This window comes from Paroedura picta, chromosome 1 (genome assembly GCF_049243985.1).
Source record: "Paroedura picta isolate Pp20150507F chromosome 1, Ppicta_v3.0, whole genome shotgun sequence".
Lineage (NCBI taxonomy): Eukaryota > Metazoa > Chordata > Lepidosauria > Squamata > Gekkonidae > Paroedura > Paroedura picta.
The window spans coordinates 198846483-198866970 of NC_135369.1; the positions used below are offsets into that span (position 1 = coordinate 198846483).

The 20488-nt window shown below is 44.6% G+C and overlaps 1 protein-coding gene across 9 annotated transcripts in view; it reads right to left on the reverse strand.

Annotated features, from left to right (window-relative positions):
- The window catches only part of TASP1 (taspase 1), a 141670-nt gene that overhangs the window by 39082 nt on the left and 82100 nt on the right, over nucleotides 1–20488 (reverse strand). For all 9 annotated transcript variants that reach the window (XR_013227170.1, XR_013227172.1, XM_077316189.1 and 6 more), the window contains one exon: nucleotides 18997–19107. Coding sequence is in view for 7 of the 9 variants with exons in the window: in XM_077316189.1 (XP_077172304.1) it covers nucleotides 18997–19107 (111 nt within the window). In the remaining 2 variants the exon portion in view is untranslated. The remainder of the gene's footprint in view (nucleotides 1–18996; nucleotides 19108–20488) is intronic.

Consider the following 20488-nt stretch of genomic DNA (forward strand, 5'->3'; position numbering starts at 1 on the left):
AGAAATAAAACTGAATATTACTTCCTCCAAACAAACGGTGTTTAATGAAAGAGAATTAATCTCTTCTTGTAATGCAACATGCACTCCCTCCGCAAATCTTGACATTAGGTCCATTGCTCCAGACATACTACTCTTACCAAATAGGGATGAGTTGCCCAAGAACACCACAAAATACTCTTCCCCTATGCATAAAAAGGATCCTACAAAACCCGACTTGAGACGATTGAATGGTTGCATTTTTCAAGATTCTGCTGGGAAATTAGAGAAGATTTCCACCCTCGATCCACTTATCTCTACTAACAGTTCCTTAAAACAGTGGTTCCCAACCCCTGGGCTGCAGCCCGGTGCTGGGCCGTGAAGCCTCTGCGCCAGGCAGCAGCTCCCTCTTCCCGCCCCCCCTCCCCGCAGCGAGAAGCTCGCCAGGCCGTGAGCAAATCGGCCACCAAAGCGGCCGATTACCTTCCGGCCCGGCAAGCTTCTTGCTTTGGGAGTGGGGGGGGGGGGGGGAAGAGAAGCTTGCTGAGCCACAAGCTAATCGTCCGCTTTGTTGGCCAATTTTCGTGGCCTGGAGGGGCGGGGAGAGGGAGCTGCAGATGCCGGCATGCCAGCGGCACAAACGCACATGCGCAGACTTGCCGCGCATACGTGTTTGCGTCCGGTAGGACCGCAAACGTGCACATGCGGCAGTTTTGCGCACGCACATCGCTACCGCATGTGCGCATTTGCGCCCCCGCTGGACGCAATCAAGTGCACAAGTCCGCGCATGCGCGTTTGCGCCGGGGCTGCCGCACATGCGCGGGGCCCCAGTTCGCTCTCTCCCCCCACCCCGGCACAGTGGTCCGCGGCCACCAAAAGGTTGCAGACCGCTGCCTTAAAAGATAGAAGATCGCAACAGGATGAGAGCATAAATGATTCGCCTCTGCAAGATAAGATAAAAGCAGTGATAAATTGGCAGTCTTCCAGCAAAGGTTGGATACACACTTTTCTTGGATGCTTTAGGATGCTTAGGGCTGATCCTGAGTTGAGCAGGGGGTTGGACTAGATGGCCTGTATGGCCCCTTCCAACTCTATGATTCTATGATTCTAAATTCCAGTGTTGGTTCTGCAAAATGACTACAGAAGATCCCCCCCTCCCTATCTTTACTCTGTTGGAACATAGCGGGGTGGCAAAACAAGTGTTCAGATCTGGACATTAGAACATTTATTTCAAAATTTGATATTCTTTTCTTCCAAGAAACTTGGTTAGCTGGGGAGCTTAACATTCCCAATTTTCAATCTATAACTAAGATGGCAATCCCAAGCGTTGGGGGGGGGAGACCCTTGGGAGGATTGGGTATTTTAGTTTCCACCCATCTAGAGGCACACGTCACCAGTATAGCTCCATACCCCAATTGGGCAGTGGCTATTTTGCTCTCCATGAAAGAACTAACAATCTTATGTATCAACCTATATTTACCACCTCTAAGTGTTGTTGTTGTTATGTGCGAAGTCGTGTCCGACCCATCGCGACCCCATGGACAATGATCCTCCAGGCCTTCCTGTCCTCTACCATTCCCCGGAGTCCATTTAAGTTTGCACCTACTGCTTCAGTGACTCCATCCATCCACCTCATTCTTTGTCGTCCCCTTCTTCTTTTGCCCTCGATCTCTCCCAGCATTAGGCTCTTCTCCAGGGAGTCCTTCCTTCTCATGAGGTGGCCAAAATATTTGAGTTTCATCTTCAGGATCTGGCCTTCTAAAGAGCAGTCAGGGCTGATCTCCTCTAGGACTGACCGGTTTGTTCGCCTTGCAGTCCAAGGGACTCGCAAGAGTCTTCTCCAGCACCAGAGTTCAAAAGCCTCAATTCTTTGACGCTCGGCCTTCCTTATGGTCCAACTTTCGCAGCCATACATTGCAACTGGGAATACCATAGCCTTGACTAAACGCACTTTTGTTGGCAGGGTGATGTCTCTGCTTTTTAGGATGCTGTCTAGATTTGCCATAGCTTTCCTCCCCAGGAGCAAGCGTCTTTTAATTTCTTTGCTGCAGTCCCCATCTGCAGTGATCTTGGAGCCCAGGAAAATAAAATCTGTCACTATCTCCATTTCTTCCCCTTCTATTTGCCAGGAATTGAGAGGGCCGGATGCCATGATCTTTGTTTACACAAACAATACACCTCTAAGTATTCACTCCCAAATTGAGGCTCTCTGGAAGGAAGTGGAGTCTTTTTAACCGCTCTCATAAACAAATATCCTACTGCACTGCCTCTTATACGAGGTGATTTAAACGCCAGACTAGGGCATGAAGATGACTCAATCGTACTGGGAAGACAAAAAATCAAATGGAGCTGCCAGCTAAAAGATAACGTAAATGGGTGGTTAAATTCTCGTCAAGCCAGACTGATTCATGCCAAATTGACAACAACGACTCTATCCTTGATGCATGTGGGGAACATATACAAACTTTAAACCCTTTGCTCTCTAAAGCCAACTCAAAATATAAGCCCCAACCAGCAAAATAGTTTGACCAAGAATGTGTGGTAGCTAAAAAAAAAAAAATTAAGACAACTTAATGAATTCAAACTCAATCCATCTCCTCAGCTAAAAATAAGAGTATTGGAAAATAAAAGACCCTTTAAAATCATTATTTTAAAAAAGGAGAAGATGATGGAGAATTAGAGGATCATAATTGAAGCCGCTAAATCCAATAACACTGCAGAATTCTGGAGACTGACTTCCTCATATTTCTTGCATCCAATACTATTAGTGCAACTAAATGGATGCAATTTTTCTTTGTTCTGTATAATGATTCCCCATCTGAAATGTTTACACTTGAATCTCCTTTAGATATAACTCTTCAATGGCCACAGGTCGCCATTTCTGAAATCAAACAACTAATACAAGAATTAAAATGTGGTAAGGCTCCTGGCAGTGACTTTATCTCCCCAGACCTATTAAAATCTAATATTTATTGGAGGACTCCTACTTTGGTCTTTACATCAGTTTTTACATATATAGATCAAACTGCACAAATCCCATATGATTGGGGACTTGCCATAATTATACCCATCTTCAAGAAAGGCCTCAGATCTGAACCATCTAACTACAGACCAATTAGTCTGATAAATGTCATCTCTAAACTGTATACCTATGCCTTAAACTATGCAAGTGGCTGGAACAAGAAAAAATCTTAGAAGATGAACAAACCAGGGAGATCAACCATGGATCACTGCCTTATCTTGCAATACTTAATCCATAGACATGTCACAACAACTATGCAGCCTTCATTGATCTCAAGGCTGCTTTTGATACCATCCCAAGAAACCAATTGTGGGCCAAGCTGGCCAATTCCTCCATTGACTGCTTCATTTGATAGTCATGTTACATAAGGACACCAGATTACAAGTGAGATTTAGTAACGAGGGTAGCCTAACAAAACCAGTGAACACTCAGAAAGCCGTGAGATAGGATTGTATCCTAGCCCCCTTTCTACTTAACTTCTATGTTGACTCCTTAATCAAATGCTTTCAGAACTCTGGTATCCATGGTTCTTGACCTGCATATAGGTTTCTCAAGAGACAGATAAGATACTCTGGTATTCCCATCTCTTTAAGAACTTGTCACAATTTGTTGTGCTCCACACAATCAAAGGCTTTAGCATAGTCAATGAAGCAGAAGTAGATGTTTTTCTGGAACTCCCTAGTTTTCTCCATGATCCAGCATGGTAGGTTACTGCTGTAACCACAGGAGAATTTTTGAGTGATAATCGTTTGAATCATTGAATCACTGATGAAGTTTTGAAGAACAAAAACATTTGTTTATTGATTTGTGTTTGGAGGAGGAGACAGTCATTTGTCACCTTCTTTCATTTTGCTTGGAGAACAAACCAGGCTGACACCTTAGATCTAGCAGCTCCATCTGCAGCATGCCTGGCTGCATTAGACATGCTTAGACCTTGCTTAGATGTGCGAATGGGCAACTTATCATGGGTGAGGCAAGGAAGCTTGTAGGAGGCAAGGAAGCTTGTACCCAGACGCGGATGTTGGATTTTCGTAGGGCAAACTTTAATAAACTCAGAGACATGATGAGTGTCATACCATGGACGAGAATGCTGGAAGGGAAGGGAGCATGTGAAGGGTGGGCGATACTCAAACAAGAGCTATTGCATGCTCAATCAATTATTATCCCAGAAAGACGAAAACACTGCAGGAGCTCTAAGAAGCCTATTTGGATGAACAGAGAACTTCAAGAGGAACTAAGAAAGAAAAGGAAAATGTTCAGGAAATGGGGGGAAGGACAGAGCTCTAAAGAAGAGTACCTACAGGTTACTAGGTACTGTAGATCAATCATAAGAAAGGCCAAAGCTGAGAGTGAGCTAAGATTGGCCAGGGAAGCCCATTGTAACAAGAAAAGATTTTTCAGTTATGTGAAGACCAAACGTAAAGTAAAGGAGGCAATAGGCCCACTGTTGGGTGCGGATGGACAAACTCTAACGGAAGATACAGAGAAAGAAGAAAGGCTTAGTGCCTATTTTACATCTGTTTTTTCCCACAGGTTAAAGTGTTTAGGCACATCTAGAGATGGCCGTAGCCAAAGGATAGTGTCTGGGTGGCAGGTTAACATGGATAGAGAGATTGTCGAGAGGCATTTAGCTGCACTGGATGAGTTCAAATCCCCCGGTCCGGATGAAATGCACCCAAGAGTGCTCAAAGAACTTTCCAGAGAACTTGCACAGCCCTTGTCCATCATCTTCGGGACCACTTTAAGGACTGGAGATGTCATAGAATCATAGAATCATAGAGTTGGAAGAGGCCATACAGGCCATCTAGTTCAACCCCCTGCTCAACGCAGGATCAGCCCGAAGCATCCTAAAGCATCCAAGAAAAGTGTGTATCCAACCTTTGCTTGAAGACTGCCAGTGATGGGGAGCTCACCACCTCCTTAGGCAGCCTATTCCACTGCTGAACTACTCTGACTATGAAAATTTTTTCCTGATATCTAGCTTATATCGTTGTACTTGAAGTTTAAACCCATTACTGCGTGTCCTCTCCTCTGCAGCCAACGGAAACAGCATCCTGCCCTCCTCCACGTGACAACCTTTCAAATACTTAAAGAGGGCTATCATGTCCCCTCTCAACCTCCTTTTCTCCAGGCTGAACATTCCCAAGTTCCTCAACCTATCTTCATAGGGCTTGGTCCCTTGGCCCCAGATCATCTTTGTCGCTCTCCTCTGTACCCTTTCAATTTTATCTACGTCCTTCTTGAAGTGAGGCCTCCAGAACTGCACACAGTACTCCAGGTGTGGTCTGACCAGTGCCGTATACAATGAGACTATGACATCTTGTGATTTTGATGTGATGCCTCTGTTGATACAGCCCAAAATGGCATTTGCCTTTTTTACCGCTGCATCACACTGCCTGCTCATGTTTAGTTTACAATCCACAAGTACCCCAAGGTCTCGTTCACACACAGTGCTACCTAGAAGCGTATCCCTCATCCAGTAGGCATGCTTTTCATTTTTCTGACCCAGATGCAGAACTTTACACTTATCTTTATTAAATTGCATCTTGTTCTCATTTGCCCATTTTTCCATTGTGTTCAGATCTCGTTGAACTCTGTCTCTATCTTCCGGAGTATTTGCCAGTCCTCCCAATTTGGTGTCACCTCAAACTTGATGAGTAGTCCCTCCACCCCCTCATCTAGATCATTAATAAATATGTTAAAAAGTCCCGGAAGACTGGAAGAGAGCAAACGTTATTCCGATCTTCAAAAAAGGGAGGAAGGATGACCCGGAAAACTATAGACCAGTGCGTCTGACCTCTGTTGTGGGGAAGATAATGGAGCAGATATTAAAGGGAGCGATCTGCAAACATCTGGAGGACAATTTGGCGATCCAAGGAAGTCAGCATGGATTTGTCCCCAACAGGTCTTGCCAGACCAACCTGGTTTCCTCTTTTGACCAAGTAACAGGTTTGCTGGATCATGGAAATTCGGTTGATGTCATTTACTTGGATTTTAGTAAAGCTTTTGACAAAGTTCCCCATGATGTTCTGATGGATAAGTTGAAGGACTGCAATCTGGATTTTCAGATAGTTAACTGGATAGGGAATTGGTTAGAGAACCGCACTCAAAGAGTTGTTGTCAATGGTATTTCATCAGACTGGAGAGAGGTGAGTAGCGGGGTACCTCAGGGCTCGGTGCTCGGCCCGGTACTTTTTAACATATTTATTAATGATCTAGATGAGGGGGTGGAGGGACTACTCATCAAGTTTGCAGATGACACCAAATTGGGAGGACTGGCAAATACTCCGGAAGATAGAGACAGAGTTCAACGAGATCTAAACACAATGGAAAAATGGGCAAATGAGAACAAGATGCAATTTAATAAAGATAAGTGTAAAGTTCTGCATCTGGGTCAGAAAAATGACTTTTGACATATGGAGCATGTGCTGACCTGGTGAGCCTTGGAAGGAGTACTGAGGGAAGGCTGAACAAAAACACCCTTGCAGGATACCACCCAGGACTTAGTGTACTGAGAAGGCATAAAATGATTTAATTCCTGATATGATCAAACAATAAAAAATTGCATTAATAATAATAATAATAATAATAATAATAATAATAATAACAACAACAACAACAACGCGTTTCAATTTTTTAATTGTTAACTATTAATATTGTAAGCTGCTCTGAGGTCTCGGAGATGGGCAGCAGAAAAATAAAATCCTTACCATATGTTCTCCTAAATATTTGTGAAAAGCCTCTGTAGGAGGAGCGCTGCTCGCGACGAGATCTCCTGTCCGGCCTGCACTTCCACCTGCACGGGCTCATCCGACTGCATTGGCCCAGCCCCTGGATCACCCACCTCCAGAAGCCGCTTGCGAGACACTCTCACAGCCTTGTGTGCAGACCCTGCCTGGCAGCCGAGGACAGAGCACGCCTCCTGCCTCTCTCCAGCCTGAATGGCCGCAGCGCCACCCACCCAGCAGCCTGGCGAAGAAGCAGATTGCCCAGCGGCATCAGCAGCCACAAGCTGTGCGCCTGCCCACCACGCCTCCCGCTGCACACTAGCCTGAGTGGCTGCGAAGCCCTCCACCCACCAGCCTGCTGAAACAGGGGCTCGCCCACCCAGCGATAATTATCATGAGCCCCGCGCCAACTGCTCCGCCACTACCCACGTGAGACGTCAGGCGAGCCGACTCCTGCCCCTTCATCCCAGCCGCCTCTGGACAGTCTGCCTGAGTGCTGCGCTCGCCCTCGATTGGGGGGGGGAGCCGCCGCTATCGCCTGTTGCATTCCTGCATGCAACAGGCTTGAAGGCTAGTAAATAATAATAATAATATGAAATATTGTTTAGGTTATTTAAAGATCCAGTAACAAAATCCAATTCCCCCTTCATTCCAGCTTCCCAGCTGAAAGATTATTTCACACATGATATTCTCCTACTCCAGATCTCTCCTCCTCATAGGGAACAGAACAATTGGGACAATCCTTAGCAGATCGTTTTATTTGTTCCAGCTTACTCCCAGGAATGCACATTTAAGGCTGCAACCACCATGACCCAAACTCATGCATCTGGGGCAACCAAATGGAGACAGGACTTCACCATGCATTTAGGATTGTGCAATCATTTGTTTTATCTACACAGAAAAGGAAGCAGAAAAGCCATCATATGTAAACAGGCCCTAATTCTTACTAAACCATATACATTCAGATATTTGCCTAGCATTAACTGTGAAAATGGAATGAAGTGCAACCATGACACAAGGGAACATTCAAGGCAAAAAGGATGTCATTGAGAAAACGAACAGCAGTTGGAGGGTACTTGACACTTCATTTTTCAATTTCTCTCAGTTTTTACTAGTGGTATTTTAAGACTTTGAAGCTTGAAATGTAAATATTTTTAATACATTTGTAAATTGTCAAGTGCAGATGAGCTGATTCATAAATTACTCAAAGATACACTCAGGCAATGTGTTTACCTAACAGTGCAATCCAAAACAGAGTTGCAACATTCTAAAGCCATGGGATTATAAGAATGTAACTCTGTTTAGGATTGCACTGTAATTTCCATATTTTGTTTGGCAAATTGCACTTATCCAGATGTAATGCTTTAAGCATGTGTGATTCTGTCTTGGAGAAATCACGCAACTTTTAAGAATATAATAATAATCCATAATAACGGCAATATGTCATTTTCTGATATAGATTTTGAACTATAAATAGGTAAAGAAGTCCGCCTGGCCTCAACCAGGGCCAGAGCATTCTCTGTCCTGGCCCCCACCTGGTGGAATGAGCTCCCAGAGGAGATCAGGGCCCTGACGGAGCTTAAACAGTTCTGCAGGTCCTGCAAAAGGCAGCTCTTCCGGCAGGCATTTGGTTGAGGCCAGGCATAACCAACAGCGAATGAAGGGTCCCTGCTCCCCGCCCCCCCCAGAACTCCACCAGAGCGCTCTGGACCTGGTGTGCCATTGCACTGTTGCATTGTTGTACTATTATATTATATTGTTATACTGTTACAACCAGTGTTATTAATATTATTGTATGGTTACTAATGCAGATTGTTTCATGTATGGTTCATAAGTTCAATGTAAACCGCCTTGAGCCTCCGGGGAGGGCGGTATATAAATATAATAAATAATAAACAAACAAACAAACAAAATATGCCTGCAGTCACAGCGTATACCTTTGCTACCATTTCGATCATAATAGCTAACACTACTGAAGAGATAAGCCATCATTCAAGCTTCAAAGGAGGCCTGCCTCTATAGTTGCAACATGCTAAAAACTTTCAGGAATATAATGCTCTCAAGTTTTTGCTTCTTTGGACTACATCTATAGTCAATTTGGACACTGAAAAGAAATCCCCATAGGAAACTGAATCAAAGAGTAAGATGAGTATTAAAAGCGTAAACTTGGATGCAAACATTTGAATCAAAGATCAGCCAACAAAACCAAAGGCACTTTGGTTCTATGTTTCTTGAAAAGGAATCTCACCCCCCCCCCCAAGCCACACTGCCAAAAAGATTTCATACCAAGCCTGGGCGAAACCATTTGGCAAAGAGTTTCCTGTTCCTGTTTTGTTAAACCTTCAATAAAGAGATTTCTTCAACCAAGAGCCTGCTTAATAGAAACTCGGCTGAGAGGTGACAAAGGAGCGAAGAGTTCCCCTGCATTCCTCCCTCCCCTGCACTCCCCTTTTGATCCAGGAGAATTTACCCCAAGTGTGAGTGGATTTTGATGATCCATGCAGGTCAGAACTCTGCAATAGGGGACAGGGAGGATGTTGACAGGTCAAGGTTCAGTGAAAGAGCATTTGCTGGCATGCAGGAAATCCCATTTTCAATCCTCAGCAGCTTCAGTTAAAGAATATGGTAGTAGGTGACCTCTGCCTGAGATTCTGGAGAATATCTGAGTAGATAAAACTAACTCCGATGGAACAAGAGACTGATTCTGCATAAAGCAGGTGCACATATGTGACCATGATTCACCACTTTCGCCTCTGTGACCAGTCCACATTAATCCCAAACCCACAAGAATATTCCTCTTTTGTTTCAAAAGGGACTGGTGTCTGTATCTTATTTTGAAGGGATGTTTAAACATTACCATAGCGATCAGAGAGCGCTAGGGCAGTGGTTGAGAGTAGAGGAGTAAACGACCCCCCCACCGGGCCTCAGTGAAAGGTGTTGAGTGGTCCCCGGTGAGTGGTCCCCGGTGATAAAAAGGTTGGGGACCACTGCTGTAGATCAATCATCAGAAAGGCCAAAGTTGAGAGTGAGCTAAGATTGGCCAGGGAAGCCAATTGTAACAAGAAAAGATTTTTCAGGTATGTGAGGAGCAAACCTAAAGAATAGGAGGCAATAGGCCCACTGTTGGATGCAGATGAACAAACTCTAACGGAGGATGCAGAGAAAGCAGAAAGGCACAGCGCCTATTTTACATCTGATTTTTCCCACAGGTCAAAGGTTTAGGCACATCTAGAGATGGCAGTAGCCAAGGGATAATGTCTGGGTGGCAGGTTGACATGGACAGAGAGGTTGTCGAGAGGTATTTAGCTGCACTGGATGAGTTCAAATCCCCTGGCCCGTATGAAATGCACCCAAGAGTGCTCAAAGACCTTTCCGGAGAACTTGCACAACCCTTGCATAATCTTCAGGACCTCTTTAAGGACTGGAGATGTCCCGGAGGACTGGAAGAGAGCAAACGTTATTCCGATCTTCAAAAAAGGGAGGAAGGATGACCTGGGAAACTACAGACCAGTGAATCTGACCTCTGTTGTTGGGAAGATAATGGAGCAGATATTAAAGGGAACATCTGGAGGACAATTTGGTGACCCAAGGAAGTCAGCATGGATTTGTCTCCAACAGGTCCTGTCAAACCAACCTGGTTTCCTTTTTTGACCAAGTAACAGGTTTCCTGGATTGAGGAAATTCGGATGATGTCGTTTACTTGGATTTTAGTAAAGCTTTTGATAAGGTTCCCCATGATGTTCTGATGGATAAATTGAAGGACTGCAATCTGGATTTTAAGATAGTTAGGTGGATAGGGAATTGGTTAGAGAACCGCACTCAAAGAGTTGTTGTCAATGGGTGTTTCATCAGTCTGGAGGGAGGTGAGTAGCGGGTTAGCTCAGGGTCCGGTACTTTTTAACGTATTTATTAATGATCTAGACTAGATGGAGGGACTACTCGTCAAGTTTGAAGACGACACCAAATTGGGAGGACTGGCAAATACTCCAGATAGAGACAGAGTTCAATGAGATCTGAACACAATGGAAAAATGGGCAAATGAGAACCAGATGCAATTTAATAAAGGTAAGTGTAAAGTTCTGCATCTGGGTCAGAAAAATGAAAAGCATGCCTACTGGCAGGGGCTCATGTGAACTGTTGTCCATGGGCATCTGGAGAGCCGCAGTTTGGCCACCCCTGAGAAGGCTATCTTGGGGGCCTCCCATCCCAATACTAGCCAAGACAAACTTGCGTAGCTTCTGACATCTGATAACAGCAGGCTAGCCTGGGTCATCTAGGTAAGATCTGAATGTACACTGAATGTACATCAAAGAAATGCAAGAATTTTGGGGGAAGGGGGAGAAAACAGGGGTCTGTGCTTGTTACCTAGTGTTCTCCAAGTGTCTCCCACAATAACTGGAACCTTACCCTGGTTCACCTTTCTTCCTTTGTACTTTATTCAAGAGGTAGGATGGAGAGAGATGATTGGGCAGTTTCCTGCTCATTTCCACCCGAACTACAGCAGAGGACAATTGAAAAGGGTTTTGAATAAGATTTCTAAAGAAGGTTAGGTTGGACAACTGCACATTCTGGGAATAACTGTGGGAGGCCAAGATTGTTGTTTTCTGCCCCATGCACCTGACACAGGCCCTTACTTAGGAGAATTATAAACTCTATAGTCAGAAGGTTCCTATGATAGCAACCTCCCAATTTCACTTCCGAAAGTGGACCAGGAGACTTTGAAGTGCCACAACATACACTGATAATTTTAGCAGGCCTTTTATCTCCCCTAGTTTTACACTGGCTGTAGTCTGTCTAGCAACAGCTAATTCACATCCCCAGAATTTCACCCACAGAATCACTGATTTACTTTGCTGCGTCTTCTCACAAAACCCTTGACAAACTTTAGAGATTTTGACAAGATTCCCCATGATGTTCTGATGGATAAATTGAAGGACTGCAATCTGGATTTTCAGATAGTCAGGTGGATAGGGAATTGGTTAGAGAACCGCACTCAAAGAGTTGTTGTCAATGGTGTTTCATCAGACTGGAGAGAGGTGAGTAGCGGGGTACCTCAGGGCTCGGTGCTTGGCCCGGTACTTTTTACCATATTTATTAATGATCTAGATGAGGGGGTGGAGGGACTACTCATCAAGTTTGCAGATGACACCAAATTGGGAGGACTGGCAAATACTCCGGAAGATAGAGATAGAGTTCAACGAGATCTGAACACAATGGAAAAATGGGCAAATGAGAACAAGATGCAATTTAATAAAGATAAGTGTAAAGTTCTGCATCTGGGTCAGAAAAATGAAAAGCATGCCTACTGGATGGGGGATACGCTTCTAGGTAACACTGTGTGTGAACGAGACCTTGGAGTACTTGTGGATTGTAAACTAAACATAAGCAGGCAGTGTGATGGCCAAGGGACCAAGCCCTATGAAGATAGGTTGAGGGACTTGGGAATGTTCAGCCTGGAGAAAAGGAGGTTGAGAGGGGACATGATAGCCCTCTTTAAGTATTTGAAAGGTTGTCACTTGGAGGAGGGCAGGATGCTGTTTCCGTTGGCTGCAGAGGAGAGGACACGCAGTAATGGGTTTAAACTTCAAGTACAACGATATAGGCTAGATATCATCAAAAAGTTTTTCACAGTCAGAGTAGTTCAGCAGTGGAATAGGCTGCCTAAGGAGGTGGTGAGCTCCCCCTCACTGGCAGTCTTCAAGCAAAGGTTAGATACACACTTTTCTTGGATGCTTTAGGATGCTTAGGGCTAATCCTGCGTTGAGCAGGGGGTTGGACTAGATGGCCTGTATGGCCCCTTCCAATTCTATGATTCTATGATTCTATGATTCTATGAGATATCTATGAGATGGGCCTTTCCAAGCCAAGACAGGTACAGGCAGTAGCCATCAGAAGAGACAATTTCTCAAGACTCACTGTGCTTGGGTGAAGTGATTCCAGGAGAAGATTTCCCTGCTGCTGAATTCTACTAGAGTGGAAGAAAAGCCAAGTTGAAAAGTTCTTGCCCCAACTTCTAGCTCACAATCCAACAAAGAAACTTAGAAGGCCAAAGAACAGACATTCACTGTTCCTATCAAAGATCTAGAATCTAGAACAGTCCACGTTGTGATGTATATGTGTACATTTCACAATGCAAAATGGCAAGGCAATGACTAAGCAGAATACACTTTGTACACCAATGCTCATCTCTGTGGTTTATAACAACAAAATTTTTAAGCACAACACATATTTCCATTGTTAGTTTCCCAGATTTGCCTGCCTGCATAGCAGAATAAACATTTACTATGAAGTCTGCATTCAATAAACTTGGCTGAATATGAAAAGATGATTTCTAAAACCTAGTGTTCTACAGGAAAGGTGCTTGTGTTTACAGGGTATCATTCACACGCCATGTTGGCCTGCTGTGTATATTGTCCTAAATTTTTTCTGCAAAGTCCTTGTTGTACTGTATTGGCCTTTTTGGCTTACCATACAGCAAGGCATTGGAACTCAGCCTTAATTAGGTGATTACGTTCCATGCCTTATGGCAGTGGTCCCCAACCTTTTTATCGCTTGACAATTTTACTGAGGCCCGGGTGGGGGAGGGTAGTCTTTTGCTGAGGGACATCGCCGCCACCTGAGCCCCTGCTCCACTTGCTTTCTCGCTGGCGCCCCTGCCTGCTGAGCGCTGCCAGCAGCAGTTGTGGAGTGCCACGCCGAGGGAGAGCCCCAGCCATGGCGGCCGCTGGAGAGCACCAAAGGTGAGCCGGCGGCAGAGTGGCAGGGCAACCCCTGAGGCAGCAGCCGGGGAGGAGGACGAGGAGGAGCCGTGGCCCGGTCCCGACTGATCCACGGACCGGTCCCAGTCTCCGGACCAGGGGTTGGGGACCACCGCCTTATGGCAATTGTCTTGCCAGCTGTGCAGCTGTTCAAAGGATGCTGTTTACTTTGGAACCTGAATGAAGGTGTTTTTATCTCCTCGGTTGCCTCCTTTGCACTTGTGATTCATGTATTCTAACTTAAGCATCTTTTGTGCATCTTCCCTAAAATTTTGCTTTAAAAAAGAGAGATGTGGAAAAGTACATCTGCTGTTAAGTTCTGTTCATCGCCATTATTTAAAATGACTGCAAATGTCCAAGTTGAGCATTCTTTGGTAAGAAAAAGTGTTTCCAAATCTCTGCAGAAAACTGACATCTATAAAATAGAAGCAAGAATCTAGTGGCATGCACCTAATTCAGCTATTCTGGAGGTAAAAGTAACAAAGAGATGTTTTCAGTTTGGACAATTCCTGTCGGTTCTCTCTTGCCAAGCTATTATTTCTGGAAAGTTCCAGTATGAGAAGTTTTAATGTGACCACAAAGCATGCTGCTTTTTATGAAAAGCTCCAGAGAACAAGTCATACTGTCATCGGCAAGCTATTAACCTAGTTTATCCACGGTTCTTTCATGAAAGAGGGAAAACCTAATTCACACAGTACAAGCTCAAACAAACTTTTGCATCGTTTAAAATCAACAGCAGGAAATTTCATAAGAAAAGAGCTATTCAGCATATGCCCAGTCTTTTTGCATAATCCTCTGAAGGTGTTTTTCACAAGAACCAAAACCAAAAGAGAGCAAATTCCAAGAAATTGCAGCTTTTTACCAAACCGTCCATGTGGATTTCAGGCTTCTTTCGGTCTGGCGGCATGCTTCCAGTGCTACTAATATTGCTAATAATAATACTAATACCCTGTACCCAAATAGGCAAAACACAGCAATTCCTGCTCTGTAAGACAGCACCACAAAAAGGCACAAGTTACACATTAACACAGTTATTTACACTCCTTTTAAAATAGTGAAAAAAGACAGTCATGTTTTGTGAGACACCTGTTAGGAGGATCAAGGATGTAGTGAAATTACTATCGAAGTCTTAATCTCTTTTAAAGAGCAATTTTTCTATCCCTTAAATGTTCATGTTGGTGAGTGACCATACAATCCTGTGTAGAGTTGCTCCAGTCTGAATCAGTGGGTGCAGACTGGGGTAAATCTGCATAAGGCTGCACTCACAGGGAATGAAGACAAAAAGATTATGGTTATCAAAGATGTTACAGACTTGACAGCCCTTGGTTAGAATCATAGAATCATAGAATTGGAAGGGGCCATACAGGCCATCTAGTCCAACCCCCTGCTCAACGCAGGATTAGCCCTAAGCATCCTAAAGCATCCAAGAATAGTGTGTATCTAACCTTTGCTTGAAGACTGCCAGTGAGGGGGAGCTCACCACCTCCTTAGGCAGCCTATTCCACTGCTGAACTACTCTGACTGTGAAAATTGTTTTCCTGATATCTAGCCTATATCGTTGTACTTGAAGTTTAAACCCATTACTGCGTGTCCTCTCCTCTGCAGCCAACGGAAACAGCATCCCGCCCTCCTCCAAGTGACAACCTTTCAAATACTTAAAGAGGGCTATCATGTCCCCTCTCAACCTCCTTTTCTCCAGGCTGAACATTCCCAAGTCCCTCAACTTATCTTCATAGGGCTTGGTCCCTTGGCCCTAGATCATCTTTGTCGCTCTCCTCTGTACCCTTTCAATTTTATCTACGTCCTTCTTGAAGTGAGGCCTCCAGAACTGCACACAGTACTCCAGGTGTGGTCTGACCAGTGCCGTATACAATGGGACTATGACATCTTGTGATTTTGATGTGATGCCTCTGTTGATACAGCCCAAAATGGCATTTGCCTTTTTTACCGCTGCATCACACTGCCTGCTCATGTTTAGTTTACAATCCACAAGGTCTCGTTCACACACAGTGTTACCTAGAAGCGTATCCCCCATCCAGTAGGCATACTTTTCATTTTTCTGACCCAGATGCAGAACTTTACACTTATCTTTATTAAATTGCATATTGTTCTCATTTGCCCATTTCCCCATTGTGTTCAGATCTCGTTGAACTCAGTCTCTATCTTCCGGAGTATTTGCCAGTCCTCCCAATTTGGTGTCATCTGCAAACTTGATAAGTAGTCCCTCCACCCCCTCATCTAGATCATTAATAAATATGGTAAAAAGTACCGGGCCAAGCACCGAGCCCTGAGGTACCCCGCTACTCACCTCTCTCCAGTCTGATGAAACACCATTGACAACAACTCTTTGAGTGCGGTTCTCTAACCAATTCCCTATCCACTTAACTATCTGAAAATCCAGATTGCAGTCCGTCAACTTATCCATCAGAACATCATGGGGAATCTTGTCAAAAGCTTTACTAAAATCCAAGTAAATGACATCAACCGAATTTCCACGATCCAGCAAACCTGTTACTTGGTCAAAAAAGGAAACCAGGTTGGTCTGGCAGGAACTGTTGGAGACAAATCCATGCTGACTTCCTTGGATCACCAAATTGTCCTCCAGATGTTTGCAGATCGCTCCCTTTAATATCTGCTCCATTATCTTCCCCACAACAGAGATCAGACTCACTGGTCTGTAGTTTCCCGGGTCATCCTTCCTCCCTTTTTTGAAGATCGGAATAACGTTTGCTCTCTTCCAGTCCTCCAGGACATCTCCAGTCCTTAAAGAGGTTCCAAAGATGATGGACATCATCTTTTGAGTATTCTCGTGTGCATTTCATCCGGACCAGGGGATTTGAACTCATCCAGTGCAGCTAAATGCCTCTTGACAACCTCTCTATCCATGTTAACCTGCCACCCAGATACTATCCTTTGGCTACGGCCATCTCTAGATGTGCCTAAACACTTTGACCTGTGGGAAAAAAACAGATGTAAAATAGGAACTAAGCCTTTCTACTTTCTCTGCATCTTCCGTTAGAGTTTGTCCATCCGCATCCAACAGCAGGCCTATTGCCTCCTTTACTTTACGTTTGTTTTCCACTCGCTTATTTTCACCCAGATGCTTTCCACTGTAGATATGCTCTCCTTCACTAGAATTTCCTGACAGGTAAGCCCTTTCCTCACATACAGTGCCACTCCTCCACCTCTTCGATCTATTCTGTTTTTTCTGAACAGTTCATATCCATCCACCATTACATTCCAGTCATGAGAATCATTCCAACAAGTTTCTGTGATGCCTACTAGATCATACCTTTCCATCAGCATGAGAAGTTCCAGCTCTTCCTTTTTATTGCCCATGCTTCGGGCGTTAGTATAAAGACATCTGAATCCTTTTACTTTTGGTTCCCTATGAGCTGGCCGTGCCGGTTGGGCTGCCCTCGATTGTTTTCCTTCCATATACTCCCTATGTTGATCGTCTCCTTCCGCTAGTGGCTTTAGTTTAAAGCTCTCCTGATGAATCTCCCCAGGTTCCTGCCAAACATATTCTTCCCCAGTTTTGATAAGGGCAGTCCATCAGGTGCTAGTAGGCCTTCCTCAAGAAAGCCTATCCCATGGTCCCAGAAACCAAATCTCTCCTGCCGGCACCAACTACGCAGCCACTGATTCACCTCCATTATCTTCCTCTCCCGATGCATTCCTCTTCCCTTGACAGGCAAGATTGAAGAGAATACCACTTGTGCCCCCATTTGCTTGAGCCTCCTCCCCAGATCTTGATAGTCTTTTTTAATAGGAGCGATAGTATTCAGGGACATGTCATTCGTTCCCACATGGACCATCACAAATGAGTAGTGATCCGTAGATTTGAGGAGTTTGGGCAGCTGTTCTGAAACATCTTTAATTTTTGCCCCTGGCAAGCAACACACCTCTCGGGTTAGGGGGTCAGGCCCAGCCACATGGCGATCCATTCCTCTTAACAGGGAGTCTCCAATTACCAGTACTCTCCTTTTTTTTTTCTTCTCAACTCCATTTCCTTCTATCCCGTGGCCTCTTCTCTTTGTCTTCCCTTTGTTTTGGGACCTCTTCCCTTGTTGACCCTTGCACCTCCTCTGCAAGGGCCTGAAATCTATTCTGGAGCTCCAAAGGCCCCGAGAACTCTTCGCTGTTGAGTCTTTTTCCGAACTGTCTGCAGAGGCTCCCTATTGTGGTCAATCTCATCCTCTTCAGGACTGGTTGTATTCTCTTTATTTCGAGTTGCAGGGCTCTGGTCTATGAACTCTTCCCCTTTCTTACTTTGGGTCAGAGTAATAATTCTGTTTTCTAATCCCCTAATCCTTTCCTCCAAAAGTCTTATCAGCTTACACTTGGGGCAGCTGTAGTCCATCTTGTTTTCTGGGAGGAAGGCAATCATGTCACACTCACTGCAGATGATGGGATGAGTGTCCTGGAGGTCCATTGTAATATCTAGGCAGTGGAAGTACTAGGGAAATATAATCTACTGATATAATCTACTGATTCTAATTGCTCGGCCAAGAACCTCAGGCTAAGAGCCACAGGCGAGGAGCAGCCCTTTTTAATTGTTCTACTGCAGACCAAGAAGGCCACCCTCTGAAGCTCTCATGAACCAAATATGTTGTTACTGAATGACACACATTTATTATTGAAAGACACGTGTTAAGAGAAATAGATGGATGGGAAAGTGGGGTCAGAATTATAGTTCAAGAGAAAATGGCTCAGTAGAAATCAGTGCCCAGTTCCTTCCCTCGATTCTGCGGTATAGCTGTCTGAAATGGAAATCTATTAACCTTATCAAGGTATCAAATTCCTTGTCATCTTTTACTAGTCTTCTTCATGGATGTGATGAACAGTCTATCAGCTACATCAGGGATCCCCAAACTCTAGAACTCTGGCACAGAGTGATGGACACAACAACAAAATGGTTGCCATAAGAGGCGGAGCCAGCTACTAAACAGCTGCCACAGCAGCAATGCCAACCACAAAAAGCCAAAGAGTGAGGTTATGCATAGCTCCAATAGTAACACTTCGGCATTCCAGGGAGAAGATCTTTTTAAGGTAGATGCCTTTTCATCTGCACAGCCAATACAATATCCAGGGGCCAATCAGAAACACTGTTGGGCAAAAGCCCCATCTGGCTCCACCCACCTTCTATAAACACTTGTTGGTTGTCAGAAAAGGTGCTTCCACATTAAGGACTCAACAAGTCATCAAGCCCAAGCTCATATTTGAATCTGGATTTCAGTGAAGTTGCTTGCTCTAGAGATGTATGGGGGAGAGACCAGATCAAGCAAAGCTAGCCCACACACAACACCCAAATCTTCTCCTCCAGGGGTAAATAAAATGACTTTAGAGTGTTGTAAGCATGTTTACCAGAAACAAGGACAGAGAGTTCCAAGGCAGAATGCCACCATGTTGGTAAGGGAGAACTAGAAGAGATTGGAGCCGTCTCGTCAACAGAGTTGTGGAAGCACCATGAAGTTAACTACATACTTACTGCAGTTAACTACATACTTACTAATAAACTTGTTTTGCATAGTTTCAAGCAGAGCCTGATGAGCATCTTCGTTTTGCAAAGCGCATGAACATTCTCTGGCCAGTAAAGTCCGTACAAGGTGCTCTCCACAACCTAGAAAACACAAGAATCAGCAAAAATAGTGAACAGATGTGCAAACAATCAAAACCCAGTACCCTGAAATAGCATACAGAGGAAACTCCATTCTAGTATTACTGTTCTCTCCTTGCATATATTTCAGTGAGTTAGATGTTAACTTCAAGCTCTCTGGTTAGCCAGTCCACCAGGGGATCTCAGATTGGTCTCTAAAGGCAGCGACTCTTAGAGGAGAATATCTATAGATATATAGTTATACCTTGATTAAGATAGTGGCAACCAGACAAGATTGATAACCTTTATAAGCAAGGACCAAGGTGGCTGTTTAAAAGTTATCCCAGGATTAAAGGTAAAGATATCCCCTATGCAAGCACCGAGTCATGTCTGACCCTTGGGGTGACGCCCTCTAGCGTTTTCATGGCAGACTCAATACGGGGTGGTTTGCCAGTGCCTTCCCCAGTCATTACCGTTTACCCCCCCCCCCCCAAGCAAGCTGGGTACTCATTTTACCAACCTCGGAAGGATGGAAGGCTGAGTCAACCTTGAGCCGGCTGCTGGGATCGAACTCCCAGCCTCATGGGCAGACAGCTTCAGACAGCATGTTGCTACCTTACCACTCTGCACCACAAGAGGTGTAATCCCAGGATTACACCTAGGTAAAAGGCAAACAATCTATGATAGGGTAATCACTGGTTTACACACCATTTAATCTTACTTTTTAATACATTTTGGTAATGCTACTACATCTTTTTTTGGTGATACCACTACATCTTGAAGAGTAGTGCTTTATTTTTTTTAATTCTCCATTATTTATAGATCAAACTGGGTAGCCAAGTGTCCAGGAGCACCTACAGACTAACAAAATTTGTGCCAGGGAAGGAGCTTTTGTGAGTCACTGCTCACTTCTTCAGATACTTCAGATATAAAATAGAATCACAGAAGAGTCACAGAGGCATAGAGTTGGATGAAGATGTACAGGCCACCTAGTCCAGCCCCCTGCTCAGTGAAGGATCAGCCTAAAGCATCCAGGATAAGTATCTGTCCAGTTGCTGCTTGAAGACCACCAGTGAGGTGGAGCTCCCCACCTCCTTCGGCAGCCCATTCCAATGCTGAACTAGACTCATAGAATCCTAGAGTGGGAAGGGGCCATCCAGGCCATCTAGTCCCACCTCCTGCTCAATGCAGGATCAGCCTCAAACACCCAGAGTAAGTATCTGTCCAACCACTGCTTGAAGACCATCAGTGTGGATGAGTTCACCACGTCCTGAGACAGCCCATTCCGCTGCTGAACTACTCTGACTATGAACATTTTTTCCTGATATCTAGCCAATATCATTTTCCACGTAGTTTAAACGTATTACTGTGGGTCCTCTTCTCTGCTACCAACAGCAACCTTTCC